We start from the raw sequence: 26,369 nt of genomic DNA, 5'->3' as shown, positions 1-26,369 counted from the left end.
CAGAGCTTTATTATGGAAAAATGATTAAGCACCCACACAGTTAAAGTGACAGAGCATCTTCATTACCGATCGGCAACTCCTCTGCCGCCCTAATTTAGGTACATCTTCATGCATTCAAATCAGTAAAAACAAAACAAAAGCTAAGCCCATTTGTCATTTGCAGAAAAAAAAAATGTCAGAACATGAAAAATCTTCCAATTCTTGGCCCTGCTTCTGAATAGTTACAAAAATAAAATACAGTCTTATAGCAAAGTGTTCACATACACTTAAAAGATGATGATGATCAGGGAGTGCTGTAGCCATACACGCTGCACTGCATATGAATGGTGGTCCATAGACAAAACAGTCTGGAAACAGAGGAGAAAGACGAGAATTAATTGAAAGGCTTGCCAACAAAGGAATTTAACTTCGGCTTGTCCGTTCTGTAAAGGCTTGCCCGAAAATGAACTGAAATCTGGCATGTCACAAAATAAAAATGCCCGAGGAAGTTTAGCAAAATAAATGTCAGCTGAGTTTCCTCATCTCCATGGCCAGCTTTTATTCAGGAAGAACTGCTTGGTTGCTCTTGCTTCCAATCAAGCTGAAAAAAGTGTTCTCCCAGTACTCTGCAAATGTAAGCTTCCTCACTGTCCCACAACACAGCACACAGGTCATCCAGGTCATGATTCAAGTACACAGGGACCGTTTCATTGCTGAGTATTTTCAGCTCCATATCCTCTTTCCAGGCTGCAGAGAGGCATTACTGAGTAAAAACCGCCTCTGCTTTAAAACTGGTGAACGCAGAGACAACCGATAGCTGGAGCTGTGGATGAAACGCACAAACTGGAAACATCCCTTACTTCAGTCCCTTCAAGATGCGACTCCAAATGTGTTACAGACCAACAGCAGCAGCTTTACACGTGCAGTTTCTCCAGCTTGAGAAGTGCACATGGAAAACACCCCTCCCTTCCCAGTTACTTTCCTGGGCCATTTCCATACAACCGATCCATTTCAAGCCAGGTCTATTAAATCATCGCCGTATCCCGGAACAAGATGCCAGCATTTATCAGAAATTAAGAACAACACAAAAGCTATTAGAAAAAGAACCAAGTATGTACTTCCTCATTTCTTGCAAATAAAATAAGATGTTGCTATGTCAAGAGTTCAGGTCTCCAATTATTTGTTGAGCAAGCTACAGTTTTCAACAAATCGGTTTAAGTCCATTTCCTACTGAGCACATTTTTAAGAGGAATCAAAGCTGCCTGAGATGATCATTTACCACAGAGCGCCTCCATTTCTGGCCTTTGGGAAGCAAGGCTGATATTTCCGTCTTCAGTATTTTTCTTCCCTTTTCAGACTTTTCAGCCGCTCTTAGCTATAAGCTGGTAGTGAACACCACCAGCACAACTCAAATGCTGCTTACAAAATCTAAAGGTTTATTTTTGTTGTTGTTTTCTTTTTCTTTTTAAGAAAATATCTAGCTAAAAGAAAATGCATAAGGCTTGCCATGTGCCATAATAAATACACAAAGTGCTGAGAGAACCGGGAGGACTTTTGGGTGAAAACATGACCACAGTTTTAGTGACAAAGATCTGCCAGCATCTTGGTATCTAATGAGGGAAAAGGAAGTGCAAGTCTCAAAATGACTTACACCTTGCATAAGTAAAGGGCTGACTCAGAGTTCACAGAATGTAATGGAAAAGTAGAAAGGATTTGCTTAAGGGCTGGACTAGGTCACAGGGCTGAGCTACAGATTTCTGAGACTGGAAGGTGTGAACAGAGATGGTGCTGTTCCAGCTGAAGAGAACTGAAAATTTCAAGATGTGCTATGAATGAGAAAGAAAACCCACTGCAGGTCAATGATTCATGTCATTAACGAACAATTGGAGAGGGAGAACAACAGCAGCTTGTCCCTCATCCCCCTCGCATGGTACCAGCGGGACGGAGTGCTGCTGTCCCTGTGTGATTATTCAGTCTTCAGGGCCTGTGTTTTGAATCTGCCTACCCCCTCCATGCTCCTTCCCCGTTATAGCTGACGACGTCAGGCTTTGTGCTGCCACTCATTTGAATGTCTTTCCACAGTCACCTTTCTCCTGTACATTCAGACTTACCTCCTTGGTCTGTTTTCCATCCCCATCTTTAAGTCTTCTGACTCCACAAACATCATATAAAGCAAAACTGAAGCATATTCTCCCCGCCCCTCTACTTCCCTGTGCCCAGGCACGTAGCTGAGCAAAACCTCCCATCGCTCACACATAAGCAACCTTAGTGGCAGCTGCAGATCGCAAGAACCAGTCACCAATAGGACTGACAACGTGCAGATAGGGAAGGGAAGCCAGCGTCAGATAAGAAGTGATGAATGGGCAAATGAGAAGAGAGACGGGACTCTATTTTCCTCTCAAATAAGCACACTTTTTCTTCATACACAATTTCTTCAGCTACTCAGATGCAGGGTCCAGAACTCCAAGCAGTAAAGCATCAGCTCAGGCATGGAGCTACACCAAGTCAAACAACGTAAGTGACTTACAAGTGGCCTAAACCAATCCTTCTGCCGTGCGGAAAGCGGGCTCCACAGTCAGTAAGACTGTGAAGTAGGGATGTTTATTCGGCGCTGGGCAGCACAGGGGGTAGTCCCACCGAAGCCGTGCGCAGCCCAACGCAGCAACTTGCCTTGGTTATACCACTGGTGGTGGTCGCCAGGGTTGTGGGGACGAAGGCCGATAACTCTTCTTCATCACTAGTTGATCTCCTGCCTTTGTGCAGACTCAGCTGCTCCTTGACTCTTGTCCAAACCACAGGGTCGCTCTCAGCTGGTTCTTGAGACAGGTTCCCTGTTTTTGTCAGGAACCATCCTTTGTGAGGGGCCCCAGGACTTCTTGTTTAGGTTAATTTGCACCGTAGTAACTTCTGCACAGAGAAACTTCTGGAAAAGAACACTTGCCTACTCCCAGCATTCTTCCAAACGACCCACAAGCGTCTTGGTGGTTCTGTGAGTAACAGCTGCACATCTCCCATGACTTCAGCCAGGAGACGTATATACAACTGCTTCCTTCTCCTGCGGAGCCTGAAAGGTTGACAGTCTAACTTGTTCTCCAGCAAAGCCTCCATAGGACATTCACCTTCCCTCCCCCCGTCCCCCCATGAATGCCGGCTCATTGGCGGGTTTGCCTATTTTCAGGAAACGGAAGGGGAGGCAGGAATGGCTGCACAGCCACTTGCTGACCTTGTTCTGTGTTACACATACGTTACAAACCTTGTCACTTTATTTGCTTCTGAATGCATCTTGCTTACGTAAACGGCTTTCTTTGTTCAGAACCGATGACATGCACAAACAAGTCGGTCTTTGCACTGCAGAAGCGTTAGCATAGCATGCTGGCTCCGCATTTTGCCTTGCAGACTGACCTTCTCCACCAGGACAGCTACAAGCAACACTCACTGAGCTCTGGAGGCCAGCAGCGCAGAGGGTTTCTTTGCTTGACTGAGAGCTTTTCACCGTGTGCTCCCGTCCTTAGAGCAGAAAGCCTCAGTTCATTTTGTACAACATTTTATTCTGTAAACAAAGCACGCTGACACACGGAACAGGGCATTCATTTCCGAGTGAATGAGCAACAACTCGGTGTGGTTTTTGCTGTCATTGTGGTGGTGGTTTTGTTTTTACATTCAACCATGTACCACCTGCAATGAATTATTATTCACTCTTCATACTACAGCAGCACCTAGAGGTCCTGACCAACTGCAAAGCACGTAGTAATTCAAGCTCCCAAGACAAGTTCTTACTTCCTAATGTTTTCAATCTATATAGGCAAGACAAAGGAGGGAAAAAACAAACAGTCCCCCCCCTTTCAAACGATGAAGAATACAGGCAATATGAAAATCAAGAACAGGACCAGAAACAAGCCAAAGGACGCTCATTCTTTAAAACCCCAAATCATTCTTCACATTTCCAAAGGCACGTTTATGTTACAGACGTGAAAAAGTGAACAACGACTCAAATAAACAAGCCACGTTTATTTGTTATATAGTTTGTTGGATTCCTCTGAAGGGAACTGCAGCATACACAACCAAAGCATGCTCAGCACCGTGACCCCCGGTCCCGTGGGTCACATACTAGCTGTCATTAATCAAGGAGCAAAATCATCCAGAGGGTATGTCTGCTGAAACAAGCCGATATTTATCAGCACACACATCTCAGGAAAACAGAAGTAGAACCCTCAGATAAAACTGGGAAAAAGGAATGAGAAAAAGGCACGAGAAAGTGGTCAGGGCATGTATCAGAGAGGATGCTGTATGTGGAAAATAGTATTGAGGAGTCAGTGAACAGCAGCTTAGTCAGATAAGTAAAACATGTCAGAGGTAGCCTGGAACAGTGTATTACCATGAAGAACCACAACCAACACAGCTTAAAAAAACAGCAGAAGACTCAATTTCACACTTTTTGCAGAAGGCCCGTCCTGCTATCCTTACAGTTTCTTCCAGTATCTGTAAGGCTTTTATAAACAGCTTCATACTATGATTTTTTTCTCCATTGAATAGAAAAAGGAAACACATCTGAAAATGACCTATGAACTACAACTACTGCAAGCCAAGGAGAGAAAACCACACAGCTCATACGGTGACCTTAATTCCCTCCCCGTCATGAGATAACTGTTATATCATTAGAAAGTTTTCCTGTCCTATTTTCTAACAGCCCTTTAATGGCATTCACCGTACGTGTGAAAAACGGTTTTATAAATAGCTTCCAAGGCAGTTACTGATATCGGAAGGCAATTTGCACTTCTCCATTTCTCCCACCAAAACCAGCGCTGGACCTACGTTCTCTGCCACTCACCTGGAACTATTCCTGTGGGCATGCTCTGATCGGTAACTCAGCTGGGCTGCCAAGCAGATATGAGAACCAACCTGACATTACTGTCTTATAAGCTGGAGAGCTTGTAAAAACTTTCTTTTTCGATTGAAGTCTTCCTATTCAAATGCAGCTGGAAACACGTGAGCTGTCTTGGATCAAACTGTCCTCAACAGCTACAACTGACTTACGCCCTTCGACAAGAACTCTCCTGTTGTTTCCAAGAGCTCTCAGAATATTTTCTTCCCTAGCAGTAGCTTCAGAAACTTTAGGTTTGGTTTACAATTCAATAATAATTCATGTGGATCTGCATCCCTGCAAACCTATAATAAATTGGTGTCTGGCACAGACAATAATTCCTCAGGAACACTGCTCCTTTCACAGTTTAATCATCTGCAGCTTGTTTCAAAAGGGCCTCATTTTCTCCTTTTGCCAGCCAGCCTTCTAAATTATCTTTTTCTTTCTCTGTCTCTTTTTTTAATTCTGATCTTCTGCTTAAAATGCGTGTACGCATCAATTTATGTTCCCTGGCACTTCTCTGTGATGCAAGCCGGATTTTCTAAGATGCCGGGATCTCACAACTCCAGCAGAAGCTGGCAGGTGCAACATACTCTCATCATGACATGCAGATAAAATAATAAAAGACCAGAAGTGGCCTTACGTCTCCACCTTCTCACACTGCTTCCTCAGACTGGATTTTTACACTAATGATAAGCGATTAGACAGTTGGCTTCCTCCTCACAGACTTCTCAAAAGAACAAGAACTCATTCTTTCTTCAGTTATATTGCACCAAAACAAAATGTTTGTCACTCTACCTGCAGATAAGAAAGTCAGTACCTGCGTAAAGAACCCATGAAATAATTAAAAAAATAATTGTTCATTTTTTTTCTAATACTCTTCTATATGCGTACTCGTTGCTTTTAGTTTCAGAACAAACTTGGGCACTTTCCAGCTGCTGTGTTGATCACGGGCAATCTTCCCGCAGCAACGCTGAGCTCTGCAATACAAAGCTGTCCATCCACATCCATGATGCTCTGATTTCTGCTGTGCCGAGTCTAATGTGAAGTGTGACAAAGAGCCATGGAGTGTCCTGCCCCGCATCCAATTAAGATCTGCTTTGCAAAACCGAGAGCTTTGACTGGCTTCGGGACCTGAACGTTTGCTTCTGTGCCATCACCACACATCCCGTGTTCGTTCCATCCCCAGGAGAAGCAGGAGTCACCTAAAAGAGAGGATGCAAAACACTGAATAAAGGCAGCAAACACAACAGCGTCAACTGGTTTGGGAAGCAGATCGGTCAAGTCATACTCTAATGAGGTTCTAATAAATTCTGCTAAGGGGGGAAAAACATTCAGGTTTTCAGGAAAACTTTAAAAAAAAACAACAGAATGAGCTATTGCCTACCTTGTTTCGTATCATTAACAACATAAGAGAGGTTAAAATAATAAAGGCATCTGAAAATTGCAAATATCTTGTTCTGTATTTACACAGAGCCCACAGAAAGGTGTCAGCACTTTAAAACCTTTCCCGAAATGATGTGGGATCCTCATCTTTCAGGTTCACCTCAGTAAGCAAAACTTGGTAGCACAAACTGAGCCTAGTGACATTTTAATCAGTTCGTGCAGCACAGTCTGTAGGACTGGGGAACACACAGAGCTGCCAGGCAGCCAAACAAAGCTCCTTCCTGCTTTCAAAGAAGTAGGAATGAAACCTATTTTTTTCCTTTAAATACAGATCTCCAGCATGCCTTACTCTTAATCATCACACCTCTTCTGCGTGCTTCGGCATTATTTCATTGCTTTTATTATCCTTATTTTCCTTCACTGTCACTTATTTTTGTAAAATCTACTTTTACATCCCAAATCATGATCCATGTGTTATTATTACCCTACAGTACTCTTTCTTAAAGCAGAATAAGTAAATCCTGTTCTATAAATCGCTGGCATAAGAAGAGATACGTAACCCCCCCCCTCTTATTCTGAACAAGAGATATTTCTTCCCTATTTCCCTGTCTTTATTTGGCTGTCGCAGCCTGCGCCTGTGAATTTCTGTAATGAAAAAGAAAGCCACCCTGCAACAGAATCATGTTTCTGATGCCGCTGGTATTTTTGAAACGCAGCAGGTATTAAACAGCATGGAGCACCACTCCAGAGTACAAACAATGGGAAGAAAAAAGCCAACATTCACCAATCCAACCCCAGCATTCTAATTCCGAGACCGATTATTCCAAAGATAGCAGGATCATCCCTCTCTCCTGCAAACTCAGTACATTTCATTAACATCAGTTCTCTTCTTCTATGATTAGGGGTAAATGTTACTAAAACGAGCTTTTGCTGTGGCTTACCCTGGCAGACAGCTAAGCACCACGCAGCCCTTCGCTCCCTCCTGCCCGGTTGGATAGGGAGAGAATCAAGACAAAGAGGTGAAGCTGATGTGTTGAGATAAAGACAAGTGGTTAATAGATTTTTATTTGTTGGTAAGGCTCCAGGTAAGAATATTTTTGGCAATATTAAGAAGCAAGAAAAAGATGTCACAAGCCAAGACACTCAAGACGCATCACGGAAGAATTATTCAGGGAAAAATTCAACAACAATGAAAAACCATCTGCACCTAAGAAGAGGCATTCTTTTGCACAGTTGTTAACATGCTCAGAAGTGGATCCTGCAGAGTACGCCTACCTCAAATGGAAAAACCTCCACGTTTAATGAAAAGGAAATAGAACATGCTCTTACATTAACGAGACGACTACGGTAAGCTTTTTGTGGCTAGGCCCTTAGCAATTAGTACAACGACCAGATGCAATGAGCTGATGGCTTTGTATGGGTTTTCACTACACTGACGGAAGGATTGATTTTTATTTTATTTTTTTCATCCTAGCCCATCAGGACCAGAGAGAGGAAATCAGAAAGTTTTTGTTCACCTTGAATCACAAAGTGCTCAACGACGTATTAATGGTATAATAAGTATTTAAAGAAACAGAGCAGCAGGGTATCAGCCTCTTCAAGTAATAAGTAGACCTAGTTAAACATCGTTGGAAAAAAAAACTCACAGAAAAAAATCACAAGCTAGGAAACCCGCAGACAGGAATACCTGCCCTAAAAGAAGCACCAAGCCTTTTACAGCCCACAGTTCTCCAAGCATGTAAAAAGGCCAACAAACAGGTCTTTGTATATGGCTCCGGTGAGCTTCATGTATACTGAAACGGGCTGAGGGGAAGCAGACAAAAACCTACACATACAGAGTACCTTGGGTTCACAAATAGCCTTAGGCTAAAGGCCACATGCATACGGAGTGCCAGGCAGAAATCCGGAGGGCTGATGGGCAGCTGACCGGCAGGTCCCGGTAAAGACTCTCAGCAACAAGCCCTATGTCTAGAAAGCTGGAAGGCAGACAGTTACTGTGGCCAGAATAGGTGTGCAATACCACACCTGCCTGCAGTACATTTTGAGCAAGGTTTGTGCCCAAAAAGGGCAGGTGCTTGATTCCTGCCAGAGAAAAGCGAAGCGGCGGAAAAGGCGCAGAGTCTGGTTTCTGCCCCATCATCGCTAGGACTTGCAGGAGGGCTGGGCAGTGCAGCTGGCAGGGCATGGGCAAAAAGGAGCGAAGGAAAGATGAGCACTTGTAGCGTGATCTCAAACCAGATGATTTGTGCATGTGGTGGGGTAAGGAGGTAAGGAGCAAGCTGCTCCGAGTCGGTCGGTTAAATGAAGCAGCCTAACATGTTGCATTCGCCTTTTCCCTCTTGAAACTTAAATACTCACAGTACAGATAAAACCTCACAACTAACACGGCAGCCTGGTATAAACCCAAGGGAATTCCAGCTGGAATTCCCTTTCACACTAATGACAGTCTGCAGTGACACTAAACAGGCCTTTCCCCTGAACAAGAAATACACACAAAGTGGGACCAGAAAAGCCCTTAACTAATTTGCCAGTTTGGGTCACAAAACCAAGAAAGGGTTACTGCCTTCCCTCTGGACACAGGCATTACCTAGGCTTTTCTCGGGGTAACTACAGGGACAGCTGCAATCCATAACTTGACCAAACTGGAGAAGAGTACTTCTGGTGAAGTAAAGCTGTGCAGACCTTGGAGACAAGGGGGGGTGTTCTGGGGAAGCAGGGGCCTTGCAGTTGCTCCTCACTGCTGCGTACTCTGTTCTTCAGATAAGAATGAATGAATGTTGGCAAGAGAGGTGCTTTGGGTGAGATGCACTGCACGACTTCAGCCACCAAGCAACTTGGCTACAGTTACCCTCAGGACTTCAACAGCCAACGGTGGCATCTACTTCTCTCCATGAGGCAATTCGTCTAATCTAAACACTGGTGTCAAAATCAAATTTATCTCACGATGTTGCCCATAGAGGGAGACCAAACGATTGTTTTAGCCCAGGTATATCATTATTGAACAGCTGAAGATAGGTTATGACAGGTCATATCCCTGAGATCGGTCTGAAAGTACAGCAAGGAAAACATCGTGGAAGCAAGGAAGCTCCAAACATCACTGCAGCCAAGTTTCGGCTGCAGCCTGCTTCTAAACCATTGTGCCCTGGAAAATAATCACCGAAATCTTTAAAAGCTCATCTCTTCTCTCTACACTCCTGTTCTCCTAACCACACACACACAGACGGAAGCTGGCTTTGAAGGCAACCCCAGTATCTCGAATCCAAGCTACTCAGCAGACAGCTTTGCATATTAAGGATTCATTAAAGCATTTTAGTACAGCTCTATTGTATAGGCTTTGTGCTCTGAGCAATGCTCCAATACCTCAATATTATTATTCTTTTAATTTTAAATTAATGCTACTCTTCAGACGGTCATAGATAAAGTTACAGTCATCAAGAGACTGGCAATTTGCTCTTGAAACAGAATCAGGGCAGAACCTGGAACAAAGTTCAGGTGTCTCAGCCACCACCTTCTGGCTATTTGAGAACACTTCCAGCCTTACAAGGCATAACATAACAATATGCAAAAGATTTAGACTACATCTGCCTGCAAAGGATGTAAAACACAAGTGAAGTCTTCCTATTTTTTCAGAACACCCGGCAAGCGATGGTATCATATAAAAGGAAAGAAATATATGTTACTGTTGCATTTTTGTTAGCAACAATTCTGTCATTAGTGGAAACAACTTGCAATTTTAAAATGTAAGGGACAGAGTTCATCCCAATTCTTTCCATACATATTAGTAACTGAAAGGCCAGGCTGAACATTCTGCTAAGTCTAAAAGCTACCTTTGGTAAGTGGAAAACACGACCCGATCCCAAGACAGTGTACGCTGCTGAGCAGCAGAATGAGAAAACAATGAAGAGACTGGTGCAGTGCCAGCTTTATCATGGAGCCACACTGATGGCCACGTTTCCACGGAGCGAGCTGCCTTGCACTCGGGCAGCCCATGCAGTTGCTGCTGAAGCTGCCCAGGCCCACGGCCTTCAGAGCCGCACATCTGACCTCACAATGCCTTAGAAAAAACCCACAGGCACTGCAGCGCTGGCTCGCTGTGCAGATAAGGAACATACGTTTTGTGATACCAAGTAGGAAGTCACGGTGCTGCAGACTCGCTGAGTTCCAAGCCAGCCTCCGGCCCCCCCAGTAAGGCCCCCAGTAAGGCTACACATCTACCTGGAAATTCATCTCACTTGGGAAAGCGCGATTTCTTGTTTCTCCTTCAATATCAGTCTCTATCCCACGAGCAGCAAACAAGCAAGAGCAGAATGTACCTTTTCCGTCCTCACTTTCAGAGCGCAGAAATAGCTGAGTTACAATATGGGAATCACGTTTATAACAATTTCTGAGCATGCCACGAAGGGCAGTGTAGTGCAGCTGACACAGCCTGAAAACGGTATGTGGGGAAGGACCACAAAGTATAGTAATGGAAGGAAAGGGGAAGAAACTAGCCCTTCGGGAAAGGTATGGTAAGAACAGCACTTGCCAAAAGAAGCATTTGTATTCTCACAGAAATGTGGTACATTTTCCTACGCAGTGTTTTAAGCACCAGACAAATATTTTGGCCCATTCAGCAGAGGTAGTGCCACCTTGTCATCTAATATAAAATAGGAATGGAGATTTCATTTTACTCTCACAGGAGCTGAATGGCTCAGCCCATAAATTAGCATGCAGCTATTTAAAAGAATCATTCTGCATTCTTCCAGACAAGCCACAGTTCAGGTTACTCAGTGCTAGTTCATGCCAGATTTTTTCTTTCTCAGTTACAGATTACCATTTTGAAGAGAAAAACCTACAGAAATGCACAAAGCCATACTCTAGGATTTACAAGCAACATCCTTGTAACTCCAGGTTCCTTGGGCTGCCACACCCTCACAGTTTTTGTGGCAAAACCTGAGTTTTGGAGGGAGAGGTTTGCTTGGCTGCATGTAGGCAGCAAGGAGAGAAGTCTGTTGCAAGTATTAACTGTTCGCATTTCTGCTTTCACAGGCAAACACCAAAGGTACTTCTTATGACTAAGGCTCATGGGTGCTGCACAGGGTTTTCCTTTTGGTGTTACTCAAACGTTTCAATTCCTCCCAGCAGGAAAGCACCTGCAGCTCAGCACTGAACAAAACATGGGTTCACGACTTTGTGCAAGACTGAACGTAGCCGGACCACTGACGATACGTGAGGATTATATCATACATGAAGCCGCTGCAGTGCAGAGAGGAATAAGCATTAAAGATGCTTGCTTTTTACACCTGTAGAAGACAAGAAAATGTTGAAATTTTGCTTTCTGAAATACAGGACAAGAACACCTGACAGATTTGTCAGTAGAGAAATTTGTCTTAAGGCTCTGAATGTTGACCTGCTCCATCAGAGCGTCAGGCTTGGCAGAAAGTGACACTCATTCGCACAGCTTACACCCCTGCCTCTCCAAACGACAGGCACAAAACGTGTCAGTGCTCTAACTCGGTGTGACCACAACTAGACAGTCGTGGTCTCGTCGCAGAGACAGGGACACAAGTCCTGTGACCATTTCTGCATGATGTGAAGGAGAACACATGGAAAATACCTTTTACTAAGTGCTTAGTAAGAGGTTGTCCACGGGAAGTAAAATGGCCAAAGCAATATTCCGAAGCACACCTAGGAGGGGGTGAGAGTCCTTTAGGTGTCCCTTGAGACTGTTCGGAGTCACGGCCATTTGCACCCACGTATTCTGGATATAAAGCATTACTGTGTCAAGCTTCTACACACGTTCAACTGGAGTAAATGATTATACAAAGAAAAGGAGGGGACAGCTGCAATTCATTCTGACCTAGAACATTACATCCAAGACCCAGAACTGAAGGCAGTCTTCAACACCACTAGGAAAAGCAACAGATACGTGCAGAGATGGACGCAGATGCGAGAATGGGCAACTCCTCCGACTGCATTACAGCTACACGCAGCTTAGCAAGTAAAATGGTGCTTCCTTCTACTTTGGTGGCTGAAATCAGAAACGAGATCACACTGGGATCTCTCAGAAGTCCTCTCCTCAAGAAAGAATAGCTAGGTAGGAAAAGCATATTTTGGAAATGCTTTGGCACTTAATGGGTTTCATAAAGCAACTCTTTGTACCGTACACTGGTCTATTTGCAAGTACATAGTTTTAAGGTGATGCGGTATACCAGGCTATATATGGCTGTCAGTCCTTGGCAGCTTATAAAAAATACTTATGATACAATAAAAGCTAAACAGGTATTCGATATGGTCACATTTACCTACAATTTCTTCCTGTCTGACTGCTATTCTCTTCCCCTGAAGGGCTGTTTCCACTGAGCAAAGTGAGTGTTTTGTTCTGGGATTTGTTTCTGAAAATGTTCTTTCCTGCAGAACACAATTACCTGTAACTCCGAACCGAGAAGTGAAACGCGTGCTCCTTCCATATGGATATCTTCTGTAAAATAGCTTTATGCTTAAATGGGCTTTAGTTTGGATGTTTCCCCTTTCACTTTCCTTCATCAGTTGCAAGGCTGCATTTTGGTCGAGTTTCAAGATACGTGATATGAACGCACGCTGCTGTGGAGTGAAATTTTAAAACTCTGCTTGTTGATATTGAACAAGTGAGGGCTTTTTTTCCATGCTTAACGAGTAATCTGAGGTGAAGTCCAGGTCATTAGCTAAAGCGTTAGAAACTTAAAGAGAGAAGACAAGGAAACAAGTGTTCACTGAGTTGCTCGGTTCCCTTCCTATTGGTTGAACCAGCAGATTTTCTCAGAGCTCCCCAAATCTTGTCTCCTAACAGACAGTAGTTGCAACTCAGCAGTGAAGTTATTAGGATGCCTTACTTTGATGAAGTTTCAAGCTGTAGTGTTAGCATAGCACAGCGGCTCAGATCCTGGTTCCCCTGCAAGAGTCACTTTGCAGTTTTAACAGCAACAGCACTGAAGTATGCGTGTACAAAAGGGTTTAAAGTACAGAGCTCGATGCAAGCTATAGTATAGCTGGAGAAGAAGGGAATTCGGGATGAAATGATTTACCCTCCTTTCTGGGCAGGATATTCAGATTACATTTCCTCCATGCTGCAACTGTTGTTCTTGATTTAGCCTACTTGTATCTGGTTCAAATGTGCCTATACCACACTGTACTGTAGTGCAAGTGCACATCTAATAAAGCCCCTACGGACCACGTGCCTCGTCTGTCTCAGTTTTTGTGCCTATTCTTATAGGGATTCTTCAACTAGCCACTGTATTGGGGGGCAAAACAGGATAACTCAGGATCTACTCAGACACAACAATGGCTGGGTCATTTGAGCACCTATAGAGAGAGCAAAAAGTAAATGACTTAGTAACATCCCCACGTTAACAGTGCTGGAGCTTAAAACCATCATTCCCCTCATGCAGCATAGTTCTGTGAACTAAGAGCATCCCTTTCAAAGAAGGAAACAGAGAGTGACTTGACTGAGCCATGAAAGAAGATGAAAGCGAGTAAAAGAAAAAAATCCCATGATTCAGACTTCAGAGACCTTAAAGAGATTTACTTCAAGTGTGTGTACCAGAAGCAAGTCATGTTTGTTCAAAGTGGCAGATGAAACGCAAGGTTTTTACCTGAAATTGGCTCTGCAGAGCTGAGCTTGTGTTAACTTTCAATTGCAAGTAAAACAGTAGCTGAATACTAAAGAAAAAATATATATATATATATATTCTGAAAAAAATGCAAAGCAACACCACCACAAACTACAGCCTCAAGCTCATCTACATGGCTTAGCTATTTCTCTGATTCCAGAAAGGGTTTGGGGGTCTACTGTAAAGCAGAACCCAAGTGTTCTAGCTCTTCCCGTTTCTTACAAATTAGCATAAGACTGGAGACTTCAGCCACAGCATTCAGTCGAGCAAATGACGCAGATTAATGAGACAGATGATGTTTATCAGAGGAGACGAGCAATTCTCCTTCCTTTCCCAGGTACCCAATAGCCAGGAAGACCAGAACTCTACGAATATAACCTCTATTATTTTTTTTAAGCTGTACTTTTAAAGCAGTACTTGACATTTAAGTAATAATTCTGTAAAAACTAAGCAAATGGTCAATACTGGATGTGAAAATAGTGGGAGAATAGGCTATGCCAGGTATGGCAGAAAAAAATAAGCGCTGCACCATACATAAGAATTAAAAACATTCAGGAAGAGAATCAAAGCAGACAGCTTCAAAAACCAAAGTGCCCAGAGGGTAGGATTTGATCTGTTTCTCCAAACATCAGTTCAAAACCATATACAACTGCTGAGTGAAGTCTAGAGGAATCACTTGCTGGTATGAAGCAAAGGAAGAGTCCTTCCATCAGTGCCCATTTAAAAGCAAAGACTGGTTTAATTACATAAACACCGATTTTGATATACTTGTTTTTCTGGTGCAGAACAGAGATTTTTGGGAAAGACGTAATGTACAGCTTACCAACTTTCACCTTGTTATATTCTGCATGGATAAACTCATTGTACTTCCCTTCACTTTTACCCACTGCATTATATAACTTCGAACTAATTATTCCTACTGTAAAGAAATAAAGTTGAGCTTCCATTCCGAGTTGGCAAAAGCATTTCAAAGCAACACACAGGGCTAAAGAGAGTCTAGCCCTGAGCTAGAGCAGAACATGCAGGGTGTGTAAACACACCTCTTGTGAACTGGGGCCACCTAGATGGGGAGCACACCTGCTGCCATGGCTTCTCCACATCTCTCCTCGCAGCACTGCCTTCGGCCTTCACTGCGACTCCAAAGTCCGCATGTCTTGTCTTCACACCACTCCTGCCTAGCTTTCCCCAGAAGTGAGCAAGACAGGAAAGGAACACCAGCACAATCTGGGATGCCACATACAAGTAGCACCACTCGGGTTGTCATGGTTCAGAAAGGCAAACGACATCTGTCTCCTGCAGAAGGTTCAAGGCATGTTTTGGGGACACCTCCTTGCTTTGCCTCCATCCCTGTACGAGCCGCACAGATTCTGAACTGGGAGCTGCTCCTTGAGCAGAGGGAACATATCGAGTCAGTCTTTGGAAGACAACAAGTGCAGAAAAGAACGTCCCGAGATGAAAACCGCCTGCCGTTAACACTGGAGAGATGCTTTCTGAAAGTTTCATCACATTTTTCTGGACCCTGGCAAAAGAGCCATAGTCAAAACAGCATTCATTCATCAGGTGCGGGGATCTGAGATTAGAACATAAAATGGCTTTGGCAAGGGGACAGGAAGGACAGCTGATGGGCAGAGGGATTCAGAGGCTCCGTGCCAGCTCCAGAAGGTCAGAGGACCAGAACTGAGAGCGCAAGCTGCGTCCCTCAGACACTGTTTGGCGCTGTCCCATCTGAGCCTCTGCATAACCTCAGGGTGAAGAGGAAACTGGCTGGAGTCAGGACTAGCTGGCACCATTCTTGAAGAACAATCCCTGCCAGAGATCTGGGATAACAAAATATTCTTCAGAACAACAAGAAAGTCAACTCTATGAGGAGAGCATTTGACCAAATGAACACTCCAAGAGCTTTGTTCTCCTCTCTTTGGAGGAAATGGAACCACTGGAAATACAGCATCTCCTTCATGCCCTGGCCTCGCTCTTCTTTCCCGTGGCCATGCCGAAAACCAGCTTCTTCCATCTTCCCCTACGGCTGCCGCTAGGCTAATCAGAATGGGCAGTAAATTAAACCAGAAACGACATGGAAAAAATAATTAAAATTTAAGGCCACGTTTGGCACCGCGACAAATATTTATCATTGCTCCCAAAGAAACGGTAACAGCATGAAAAGCTTTTACGTCACGGTGAATATTATTGAGAAAATAGCCTCAAAGATTAAAACCAAATCGGTGCAAACTTTTGGTGAAACAGCAAGCTTCGGTTTGCAGTAGTAACAGTTAGGCAGGATAAGCATGCACTATATATAGGTAGGTTTAAACACACGAACGAACGAACGCTGTATGAAGTAGTTCTCACTAACCTTCAATGTGACTATGTGGGAAGCTGATTTTATTCTTTAAAACACTGGAAAACAGAACAACCAAACAGGGAAACAACGAGGTCAGACACTGCTGATCTGCCTCGTGAAATAACTAACTTTTTCTGACTCTGCTTCAAACGTCTTGTGATAAGTTCAAACCTGCTGCATACCAGTAATGAAAGCATTTCTCGTACAGTACAGCCAAGGTATCTTTAGCCTCCAAGGTCACGTATTAACAGACCTGTCTATTCATGGGGAAACCAAGATGCCACTTCTCCTAACTCCATGGGCTTCTTAAATCTACTCAGGGACAGGAGAAGCAAGAGCTTACATTTTCATGTGTCAGATCAGCTTTGCAGAAGTCTTTAACAGAAGTGACTCATTCCCAAATCATTTAAACACTTACAAATGCTATCCTAAATCCCAAATAAGAACCCACCTCCTTTTTTTTGTATCAGCATTTTAAAGCTCTCCATATAACTTCTGAAATTTATTTAAAACAGAGAACCGGGATCTTTACCAAAAAGGATAACCAACCAGGCCGAGGTCTGTTTATTTTAGCCAACCATTGAATCTAACCATTTACCGTCCAAAAAAGCAAGCAGGTAGCAGCCAGCATCTCCCCTGCTGCCACAGAGAGTTAAATCCAAACTGCAAAACCACATTTTCACCAGTGAAGTGACAGAACTTTGAAACGGAGACCGAAGGAGGTGGTGCCCACACCCTCCCGGCAGCCGATAACGCCTGGCTCCCTGCTGTGGAGCTCTGCCCAGCGGGGCTCGTGCTTCTGGACCTGGCGTTGGTACCAACGCACAATGCAACTTTTTTTTTTCTGCACACCTCTCTCTGTAGATGCTCACGGTTGATTTGGAGCGCCTTGGTTCCTGGGAGTGGGATTCAGCTCGCCTAACTCCAGCAGACCTGGTGGTGCACCTGCTCACACACACACGTGTGTATGCACGTACCCGACCCTTTACCTAGGCACCCACCTCACCGCATGCTCAAGAGGCACTTGTATACTGTGGTTCACCTCACCCAAGGCAAATTTCAAGTCAAAAAAAGCCTTGTTCCCCATCTCTACCTCTTCATTGCCTATGAATTGCACTAGGTCAGACTAAGGTTAAGTTAAAACAGGCAAAGCTTACCCTACTGAGCGTTCTGAAAACCAGATACTTTTAATGCAAACAAAGAAAAAAACCCACTGACATTTCAAGGACGCCCAAATGTTTCTGCAATTTTGAGAATTCAGATGTATCCTACTCTTCCAAAACGTCACGTACACTGCATGGACAACTCAGAACGCTGTTGTCCATTAAAACCCTCTAATACGATGACCACTACTGCATTAAGTGCCACTTGAGTAAACACCAGGCTCTATCTTTATAGTTTTACTGCTTCTCTGGTACCTAGCTCGTTCAAATAAAACACTGAAGGAAAAGGAAAGCAGCAAAGGCTTGATTCAAAGGCAGTTAATTTGTGTATGATTAAATTTAAAGTGGACTTCAAAAGTTGATTCAGCTGCCTGACAGATTGTATTTGTTCCTGATTTCTGCATAAGCATGCCTATAAATACGGAGGTAAAGCATTACGCCTCAGTAACTTCTTAGGAAACGGGAATGACTTTCACATCTAAGTAGTAGCACTTGATTATTTAGAACTGCCTTTACATCACTGTGTTGAAATACGGTGCCATTAATTTCAGCAGCTCTGATTTTCAACGCCTTCTAAGGTAGCCAATGTGTCTTGCTGAAAGGCTGCTGATTACCTTTCCAACATGAAAGGCTGAGCTTTTCACAAATCACATAGGAGATCCTTCTAATTAATTAGTCCATAGTTCCCACACCACTTGCTTTCATTGTTGGCTTTTTGGGGGGATGGGAGCGATGTTTAGAAAGCTCCCGATGCTTTTGCAAGCAAAAATATTTCTTGCTCTCTGCAAGAGATCTTTTTTGGCTGCTTTTGCTACCGAGAAATTCTTTGGCTCCCTAGAGAACAACTAAAGGATGATGGCTTGGTATTCACTTGCACGCATACTTCTACTTTTGAAGCTCTCAGTTGACTAACCAGACTCCTGATCACAGCCCTTCAGCCACAAAGTAACATGCCCAAGTCCAGGCCCATGGCAATGTGCAGTGGCAAGATCCAGGCCCCGGGGCTATGGAAATGACTTGGCCGACCACGTCGTCTTCGTGCAACCAGCTCTGCCTCCACCTGACTACAGGGATGGGTTCAAAGCTGCTTCTCCAGTCAGAAATCTGCCAAGGGTCCTAACAGGACTTAAGCAGCCAAGGGAAGCCTTGATGGGAATGGCAAGGGAACCAATAGCTTCTCCTTGAACTGAGAAAAGCCATGAGAAAAGGGTTGCCTGTACTTCGTAGAGCAAAAACCTGACTCATAACTAATTCCTTCATTTTCAGCTATCGGTTTCCATTTCTAAAGCTTCACTCCTCTTAGCCCCGTGACTCTAAACCTTCTTATAACAGATGGAGAATTACCCCTCAGAAAGCCAAAGCATAATCCTCCTTTCCTGAGCTCCGAAGGGATCGCAGGGAGACTTTCCTTCCCAGCAAACAGCAGACATCGTCACAGGAGGAAGCAGACACCAGGAGGCTAAACCTCTGAGTGCTGCCTGTACTGCCAGCCATGGCAAAGCCCTTCAGATCCTGGGCAACTCACTGACTCTGCAGTTTCTACATTTTTCTGCCTGGTCTTGACTGTTTTAGCTGTTTATATTGGTACCTCCTCAGTCCAGGGAGCATCTTTCACCACCTCCTCTACAACGTGGTGTGATCTCACCTTCAGCTCATCGACATCAGCGTAGTGAAAATAAATAATGAAGCACCTCTAAAAATGGCTGTCGTCTTTCATCATCCATGGAACTAGACTCACATTGCTCTTCAAGTCAGAAACTTAAGAAAAAAAGTGAATAAAAACCCTACAGTGAAGGCGTTCTTGGGTCCTGGAACCTTGGCTCATCTGTATATTTAGCACATACAAGAAATGAACGTTACAATATACCATGAGACATGATGCACTTACTTAACTGTCCTTTCTCACATGGTGACTGATACGAAATAAACCCGTCCTACTTTATTCAGTCACAAAAAGAACTCAAGGAAGGGGACCATGAAGGTAAAGACACCTTTTTATAGGCCTGCTTTATGGAGCGATTCTGCAGCAAAATGCCTCTCAGTGCTTTTGTTTCCCCATCTACAGAGCACAGACGTTTGTCTGTCCCGAAGAAGATTTTAAAAGCTTATGGTTTCTCACAGTAACTCATACTCAACCCTTAACTTAACAGCCATAGAGGAAAGAGAAAAGAAAATAGCGCATAATCAAAGCAGAATTCAGTTAAGTAAGTTCGGTACAGACAAGGCATCTTAGAAGATATTTTGGGAGTCCTGGATGTATACAAGAACTGCTGAGACAAAAATCTGTTCCTAAGAGTCAGTGTTCAATTCCACCTTTGCACTGCCCACACCCCAAGGATTAACTTAAGCACTGAATTCCAGAGCCAAGAGAAAAGCAGCATTCTGTGGCCGTGACAATTCTATTGGCATGGAAGGTTTTGACTTAGTGGGCTTTGAAAGGCTACTTAGTTCCTCTTTTCCTGCTTTTACTTCATTGTGGTACTTATTTCTTGTCTTCTGTTTTCTGCAACCAGCACCATCTTCCCCCACAGATGCCCTCCGTCCCCTTTCCACCCTCTCCTCATCCAGAGAGGATTTCCGCAGACCCCTGTGAGAACACCGCATTAGCCGTGAGGATATCAGGGCTGCCGCTTTGCATCTCGCTCGGCCAAAACGGGATGCGAGGAGCTGCGGGTGGCTCGCTCCCCGTGCGGCAGGCTGCATCGCTATAGCAACAACTGCTGGGAACACTCCCCCTTTTTACTGACAGTCCTCGACACGCCTCGCGTAACCCCCACAGAAAAAAAACTATACAAATGGAGAACCGCAAAATAAAACACCTCGAAGGCCAAAAGGAAAAATATTGTGGAGATCTGCATCGTTACGCATTGCTTAAAATACTTCCCCCGTGGCAATTTGCTGCTTTTACCGTACAGTGGTAACATTAAAATAGCATTTTAAAATTCACAGTTGAAGCAGTAATTTAAGCCCCCACAATGCCAGAAGAGAAGACGTGCATGCGATCGGCTCAGAAGACACTTTAGCACGCTGCTGTATTTGACAGCGATTCAGCACTGGGAAACTGACACTACACAAATGGAGAGCAGAAATAAGGTGCGTGCATATTTTTTCATAGAGTAATACACATTTGCATAGGGACATGCTGAATTATTCATGTCTCCCAGACGAGGCAAAAGAGGCATTTTTCTAGCAGATTTCTCGTTATCCAAATGATATGCTTTTAAAAGGAATTTCCTGTGCTTACAGCAGCCGAGACCTAGGTGAAAAATAGTACCGAGATGCTCTGTGCAAGTCTTAGAAGTCTATGACTTGACAGACAGGCTTGGCACTCCAAAGCCAATAAAGCAAGGTTGAGCTCGCAGCAAAATACGAATATGCCGCAGTCTGAGATGGCTTCAAGCATCCTGGAAAGCTACCAAATCACTGCTGTTGAGCTGCAAAATGTCACCTCTAACCGTGCGTTTCCAAGGCCAAGATCCACAGGGCTAGAAAACCGGTCCTTCCTGGTGGTGGCCGCTTACAACCTTCACTGTTTCTTCGTGACTTCAGTTCTCTCCATCAGCTCACACAACAGAAACTAAACCTCCTTCCAAATATTTTTACAACCCCCAGAGCGACAGCTACTCCTGCTAGAGCCTTGTCCTTACTGACGAAGGGCATTAACACGCTCACAGGAACAGAAGGTTTTGCAGTTGGTGAACCAGCCCAAAACAGTTCGGCCTGGTTGCCGGTTACGACTGATGTCTCTAAAAAAGCACAACCACCCCAACCACTCCCTCCTCTTGATGACTGCCAGAAACAGGAGCACTTGATGGCCGGGTTCAGGGGATGCCACCACAGCCCTCCTGCACTCACAGCAGGCGAGCCCTGTGGCTGCTCATCCCTCAAGCGCTGCCCCACCATCTTGAGAGCCCACTCCTAACGCGGTAAGCGGGGATCAGAGTAAATTGAGGCTCACCTCCTGCTTGACGCCAGCACCTTGGCTGTTTTAGTGTTCCCTGTGTCCAGCTATGCCCAGCAACATTACGAATGAACTTAGGCACAGACAGAAGCATCCACAAGTGCTCAGCTGCTTAAAGTGACCGTTCCACCCAGCAACAGACACCAGCTTCCCCATTTCAAGTTCTGTGCTTTTCGGAACCTGCTTCTTGATTTATTAATTGATGCTCTAGACCGCCACCTTAAAAAACAAAACAGAACGCAACAAACGACGACACCGAGCACATTTCCCATGATTAAGGAGGGGATATTGACCACGGATATGCCTGCTGAGAATGTGACAACTATCCAGCACCAGAGTTAGCACTTGCCAGCTCCCCCAGACACCTGCTGTTTCCTAGAAATGAGAGCTTCCACCTTAACGTGATTTACCTGCAGACAGATAACTCCAAAACACCAGGGCTCAGGAAGTACAAATGCATTTCCACACAGCCAAACAGAGAACAGGCCAAGTTACGTGCTGGCAAATCTCCACTTGCTTCACCGTTATCATAGCAGAGAATTTGGCTCCAAGCATGTAGCCATTAATTAACTGTACCGTTAACTACGTCAGTAAGCCTATTTGTTATTATACTGGGAAATCAATAAGCCAGACTTGGTTAACCCTCTCAACTGATCTGTTAACTCATCCTTGATAAATAATAAAAAATATTAAGAATATCAGTGTATACTAACAAACAGTTAATGAGGTTTGTATTGTGATCACCGAACTGTGGAGTAAAGCTGGAAAGAGACAAAACCCATACTGAGAACAAGAGACACGTAAGATTTATTTTATTAATGCAGTCACAACATTCTTCTGAAAATGTCAATTAATTTCCATCAATGCATATAAAATTTCTCTCTGCTTCCGTATTCTTGGCGGAAGGCCTTCAGTGGTGCATCCTGGCACAAAGAACATCAACTCCTTTGGCACCCAAGCACAAATCCTCCCTGCACCACAGTATCAGCCATGCCAATGTCATCAGAGATCCCAGTGCCAGCAGGGGCGATACAGCCTTCACAAGAGGACACGCTTCACTGCTTTCAGCTTCAGAGACTTGCAACGAGGACGATTTTCCACATCTCCCAGCACAGGCTGGTGCTTTCAGGAACACAGCAGTCTCTGCCTGCTGGCGTACCTGCCCTTGAAGTTTTCCAGGAAAACCCCAACGCTAACTTTCTGTTCCATAGCACAAGATGTTTAAGGCTCGTTATTTTTAAATTAAACTTCAAATACACTCATTTCCTCCAAGAAGAGGAACAACGTTGCAATTTCCTCTTCCTGGCTTTCTAATTGACATAACGACATAATAATTGCAGGCGCAGCCCTCCCCCAGCCCCGGATCCCACTGTGCAGGCACTACCCAGCAGCTACACGTGTACAAACAGACACTTGCAGTGGAACACAGAGATGGCAAAGGAGTTGGAGGTGCTCATGTTTTTCAGAAGAACATTAAAGTATCTGAAAAATCCCAGACCTTTTAGGGCCAGCATTTCCAAGAAGGTAAGTAACTGCCCTTTGCCCACCTTGGGAATGCTTAGCACATTCAGAAATCTACTTTGCAATGCGATTTTGGCTTAGGACATACAATATCAGGCGAACGCTGCGTTAGGACAGATGTATTCCATCAAAACCCTTCAGAATATACTTTCAGATCTTGGTGGAATATATTTATCCATAAACTTAAAGGAACTGAAGTTGTTTTGATTTTTCAACCTGAGAGTTCTATTTCTGAATGTAGATACATTTGATCGATCACTAAAAATTCAACATTTTTCAAGACAAGACAAAAATGACAAAAGGTTCAGATTTCTGATTTATTTTTTGAAGGTTACAGGATTTTCCAGCTGCTTTCAATTTCAATCCATTTGTTTCTTCCCTGAGGTATCTACCACGGTGATATTTAAAAGGATTTATTTGCTCACTGCTCAACTGATGATACTGACATTACAGGAGTCCTGTCCTACATGTCCTGCAGTACTGGTATTATTTAACCACCTTCTCTTAGGAGACCTCCTGCACTGGGGACATGTTAGGACACAGTCACAAGCTGTCTGGAGAGGCTCATGCCCAGCACGTGTATATTGCTCCTTCTCTAATAACACACACACACACACACACACAAAAAAAAAAGCTGAGAAGACATTATTCAATTACAGTTTTATCAGCAGGGCAAAATACGACCACATCTCTGCATTTTGCTGAATAAGTACACTAATCTACCCCTTTTGCAATAAAAACCAGGATGTCAGAAATACAATTCCCCTGGGCTCAAGGGTTAATAGGACAGCGTTTCATTCCCCATGGTTTTTAAGGGCTTGGCTGCTCCCTGGGCATCTGCACTGGTTACCCAAACGGCATGCACATGTCCTTCCATCCAGGCAGCAGCTCTCTCCTGAGCGTCACAGTCACAGTTATGAATCACAAAATAAATGCTTCAGATGTGACAGCGCTAGCTCTGGCTTCCAACAGACACTTTTGGAGACAAAAGCTTTATGGAATACAAAGAATGACACTGCGACATTTGGAGCACAGTGCTGCAGCCTCCCTTGCTCAGAAAGGCTTCCTTCTAGGCATATTTTAGCTACTTCATATGGTTTTTACAGCCAGCCCGTGGCTTCATCGTTCTCCTTTTTGCAGTGTCTGTATTTTAAACCCAACCTTTTGTTCAGAACTTCCATGGGTCCCAGGCAGAAACAGCCCGGGTACATACAATTTCTAGGCTGGACATCTGGAGATCGCCTGGTCCAGCCCTTATCTCAAGGCTTACCACTACCCTTGCACTTTAAAATACTGTGGTGCTGCCCACCGTGATGGATATTATACCAGGCACTGTATGCAGAAAAACTTCCCAGGGGTAACTTGGTTATTTAGAACAGCTTCATGTTTGCTGGTCTCAACCAAGTTTCCCGTCGTTCCAAACTTGTAGGATCTTGCTTTTCCTCTTTGAAGCACTTCCCTGCAACCAGCAATCATCTTTCTTTGCTGAGAAACCTGATGTGACTCTGCAAAAAAACCACCCCTATGCACTTAGCCAGCTCCCAAATCGTGTCATTTCCAAAGAGGGTTGGGTTTTCACATTATTTTTAAAAGCACACATGAAGCTGATTTCTGCAGATGGAGTAAAACGTACCACGTGAACAAGGCACACTGGCTTTCTCCTTGGACACTGAAGGGTTGCTAGGATTCAGACAGGATGCTTTAATATTTCCATTTCCACAAGCTAGAGAGGTACCAATAGAAGAACAAACATCACAAGGCCAATCTATTGAGACCCATCTCACAAGTCAGACAAGGCTATCTGAAATCAGGTTCTGTTCCTGTCTGTTGGAATTTGACACGTTTCAGTCACTTGAGTAAGACAAGATTGCCAAAAGGAGTCCAACAGCACAGTGCACTTTCAAATGATCATAAGGAGACGCTATACTGTCATTTCCTTTGTCCTTGGTGGAAAAACGTCAAAAATAGCAAATTCTTTTATTTATAGATATCTCAGGGATCTTTGTCCTCATTTTTCTCCTCAAAGTGTTGTTTTTATACAGCATCACTATTATTTAAAGGCTTGAATTTTGCAATAGTGCCATAATGCTCAACTCTACGCAGGAAATTTATTTCTGCGGTGTTATTTTTGCCTTCTCTAAAATTTGGCAGGCCTCGCGAACAGGGAGATTTGACAAGCCCCCTATACCTCAGGGCATCAGAACTCAAGGTGTTTGAGTTGGGTTTCGGGGTGGTGTTTTCCCCTTTTTTCTGTCCTAAGGAACCTTCATGCTGACCCTGATCTTAACCATCACATCCCAAACAGCATGACAACCGGGGAAAACAAGACCTATAGTGTCAGCCACTTGCACGTGTTCTCACGTAGTCACCATCTGTTTGGTAGTCCCACAAGTCAGCAGCTCAGAGCACGAAAAGCACTGTCATATTAAATATCCTGCTGACACAGAGACCATGGCGTGAGGAACCAGCCCGCGAGCTGCTGAGCCATCAGGGTAAGGCCTCAAGATGTACCAGTGAAGCACCGTGAAAAGATCACCCTTTAGGACTTGTCCTTCCATTTTTTAACCCCTGGCCATCCCCAAGGGTTTAAGCAACACAGTGTCCCTTCATGACCGTGCTGCTCAAGCTTGGATCCTGGGAGAAAACAAATCTGTGCTGACTAACCTGCCAGCTGATGATCACAACTCGTGTGGTCGCAGTGAAGGACTTGGGATTGACACCTGCTAAACACAGCAATAAAAATCTCCATTGTTTTCAATGGGAAAAGGAACAAGCTCAACAGGGATGACAGTCTGCTCACTTCTCCATACATACATATCTCTATGCAATATATATACAGCTTTAAATCGAAATATGGATATACCAGTTACTGCCCAGTACTGCGTCATATTTACCTTAAAAGACACTACAAATTCTCTGTATCTGTGTATTTCTGGCATCTGGCTTCTGCTTGGAAATCTGATCATGTCAGTTGGCTCCCCAGGAACACGAGGGCCTGATGACGCTCTGCCTCACACTTGGGCTCATCTTGCCAGCAGAGATGGTGATGTAGCATTTGCATTTCATAATTTCCCTCAGCAGATAAGCACATCTCTGTTTTTGCAGAAATGCAACATTTTTATGCTACGTATACACACACCTTTTTTATCTCCCCCTCCAATGCCAGTTCTGAAGCACCTAAATCTGCTCATAAATGTAGAATGGAAGTTTTCCTCGGCACGCAATTCCCTTCCTAGCAACTATTTGCCAGCTGAACTAAGCAGCCTCCCTCTTCCCCTCCTCCCTTCCCAGCCTTGCAAAAAGACCAGAGTAGCTGACTCTGCTCATTGGAGGGATCACTCAACATCACTGCTTCAGTAATAAGAACCTTGTTTCCCCCCCAAAAAAAAGTAACTCAGCAACTTGTAGAAGCGTTGGCATGGAGACGCAAGCAGATAATCCTAGAAAAGCCTACTGGATTGTTCCGCCAGGTTTGCAGTGCTGATTGCTGAGCTCTCGGCTCCTAAGCATTCCCTGCCAGCAGCCTGCTCTC

General features: G+C 44.2%; 2 protein-coding genes across 2 annotated transcripts in view; one reads left to right on the top strand and one right to left on the bottom strand.

The window, feature by feature from the left end:
• The window catches only part of KCNC1 (potassium voltage-gated channel subfamily C member 1), a 120,643-nt gene extending 107,221 nt beyond the window's left edge, over nucleotides 1–13,422 (top strand). The window contains exon 3 of the mRNA XM_035328779.1: nucleotides 11,255–13,422. Coding sequence (XP_035184670.1) covers nucleotides 11,255–11,280 — 26 coding nt within the window. The 3' untranslated portion in view covers nucleotides 11,281–13,422. The remainder of the gene's footprint in view (nucleotides 1–11,254) is intronic.
• The window catches only part of SERGEF (secretion regulating guanine nucleotide exchange factor), a 144,357-nt gene continuing 123,494 nt past the window's right edge, over nucleotides 5,507–26,369 (bottom strand). Inside the window, exon 11 of the mRNA XM_035328780.1 lies at nucleotides 5,507–6,045. Coding sequence (XP_035184671.1) covers nucleotides 5,879–6,045 — 167 coding nt within the window. The 3' untranslated portion in view covers nucleotides 5,507–5,878. The remainder of the gene's footprint in view (nucleotides 6,046–26,369) is intronic.

Source organism: Oxyura jamaicensis, chromosome 5 (assembly GCF_011077185.1).
Source record: "Oxyura jamaicensis isolate SHBP4307 breed ruddy duck chromosome 5, BPBGC_Ojam_1.0, whole genome shotgun sequence".
Lineage (NCBI taxonomy): Eukaryota > Metazoa > Chordata > Aves > Anseriformes > Anatidae > Oxyura > Oxyura jamaicensis.
The sequence above is the reverse complement of the archived record's forward strand: the minus strand, read 5'-3'. Positions and strand labels throughout refer to the sequence as shown.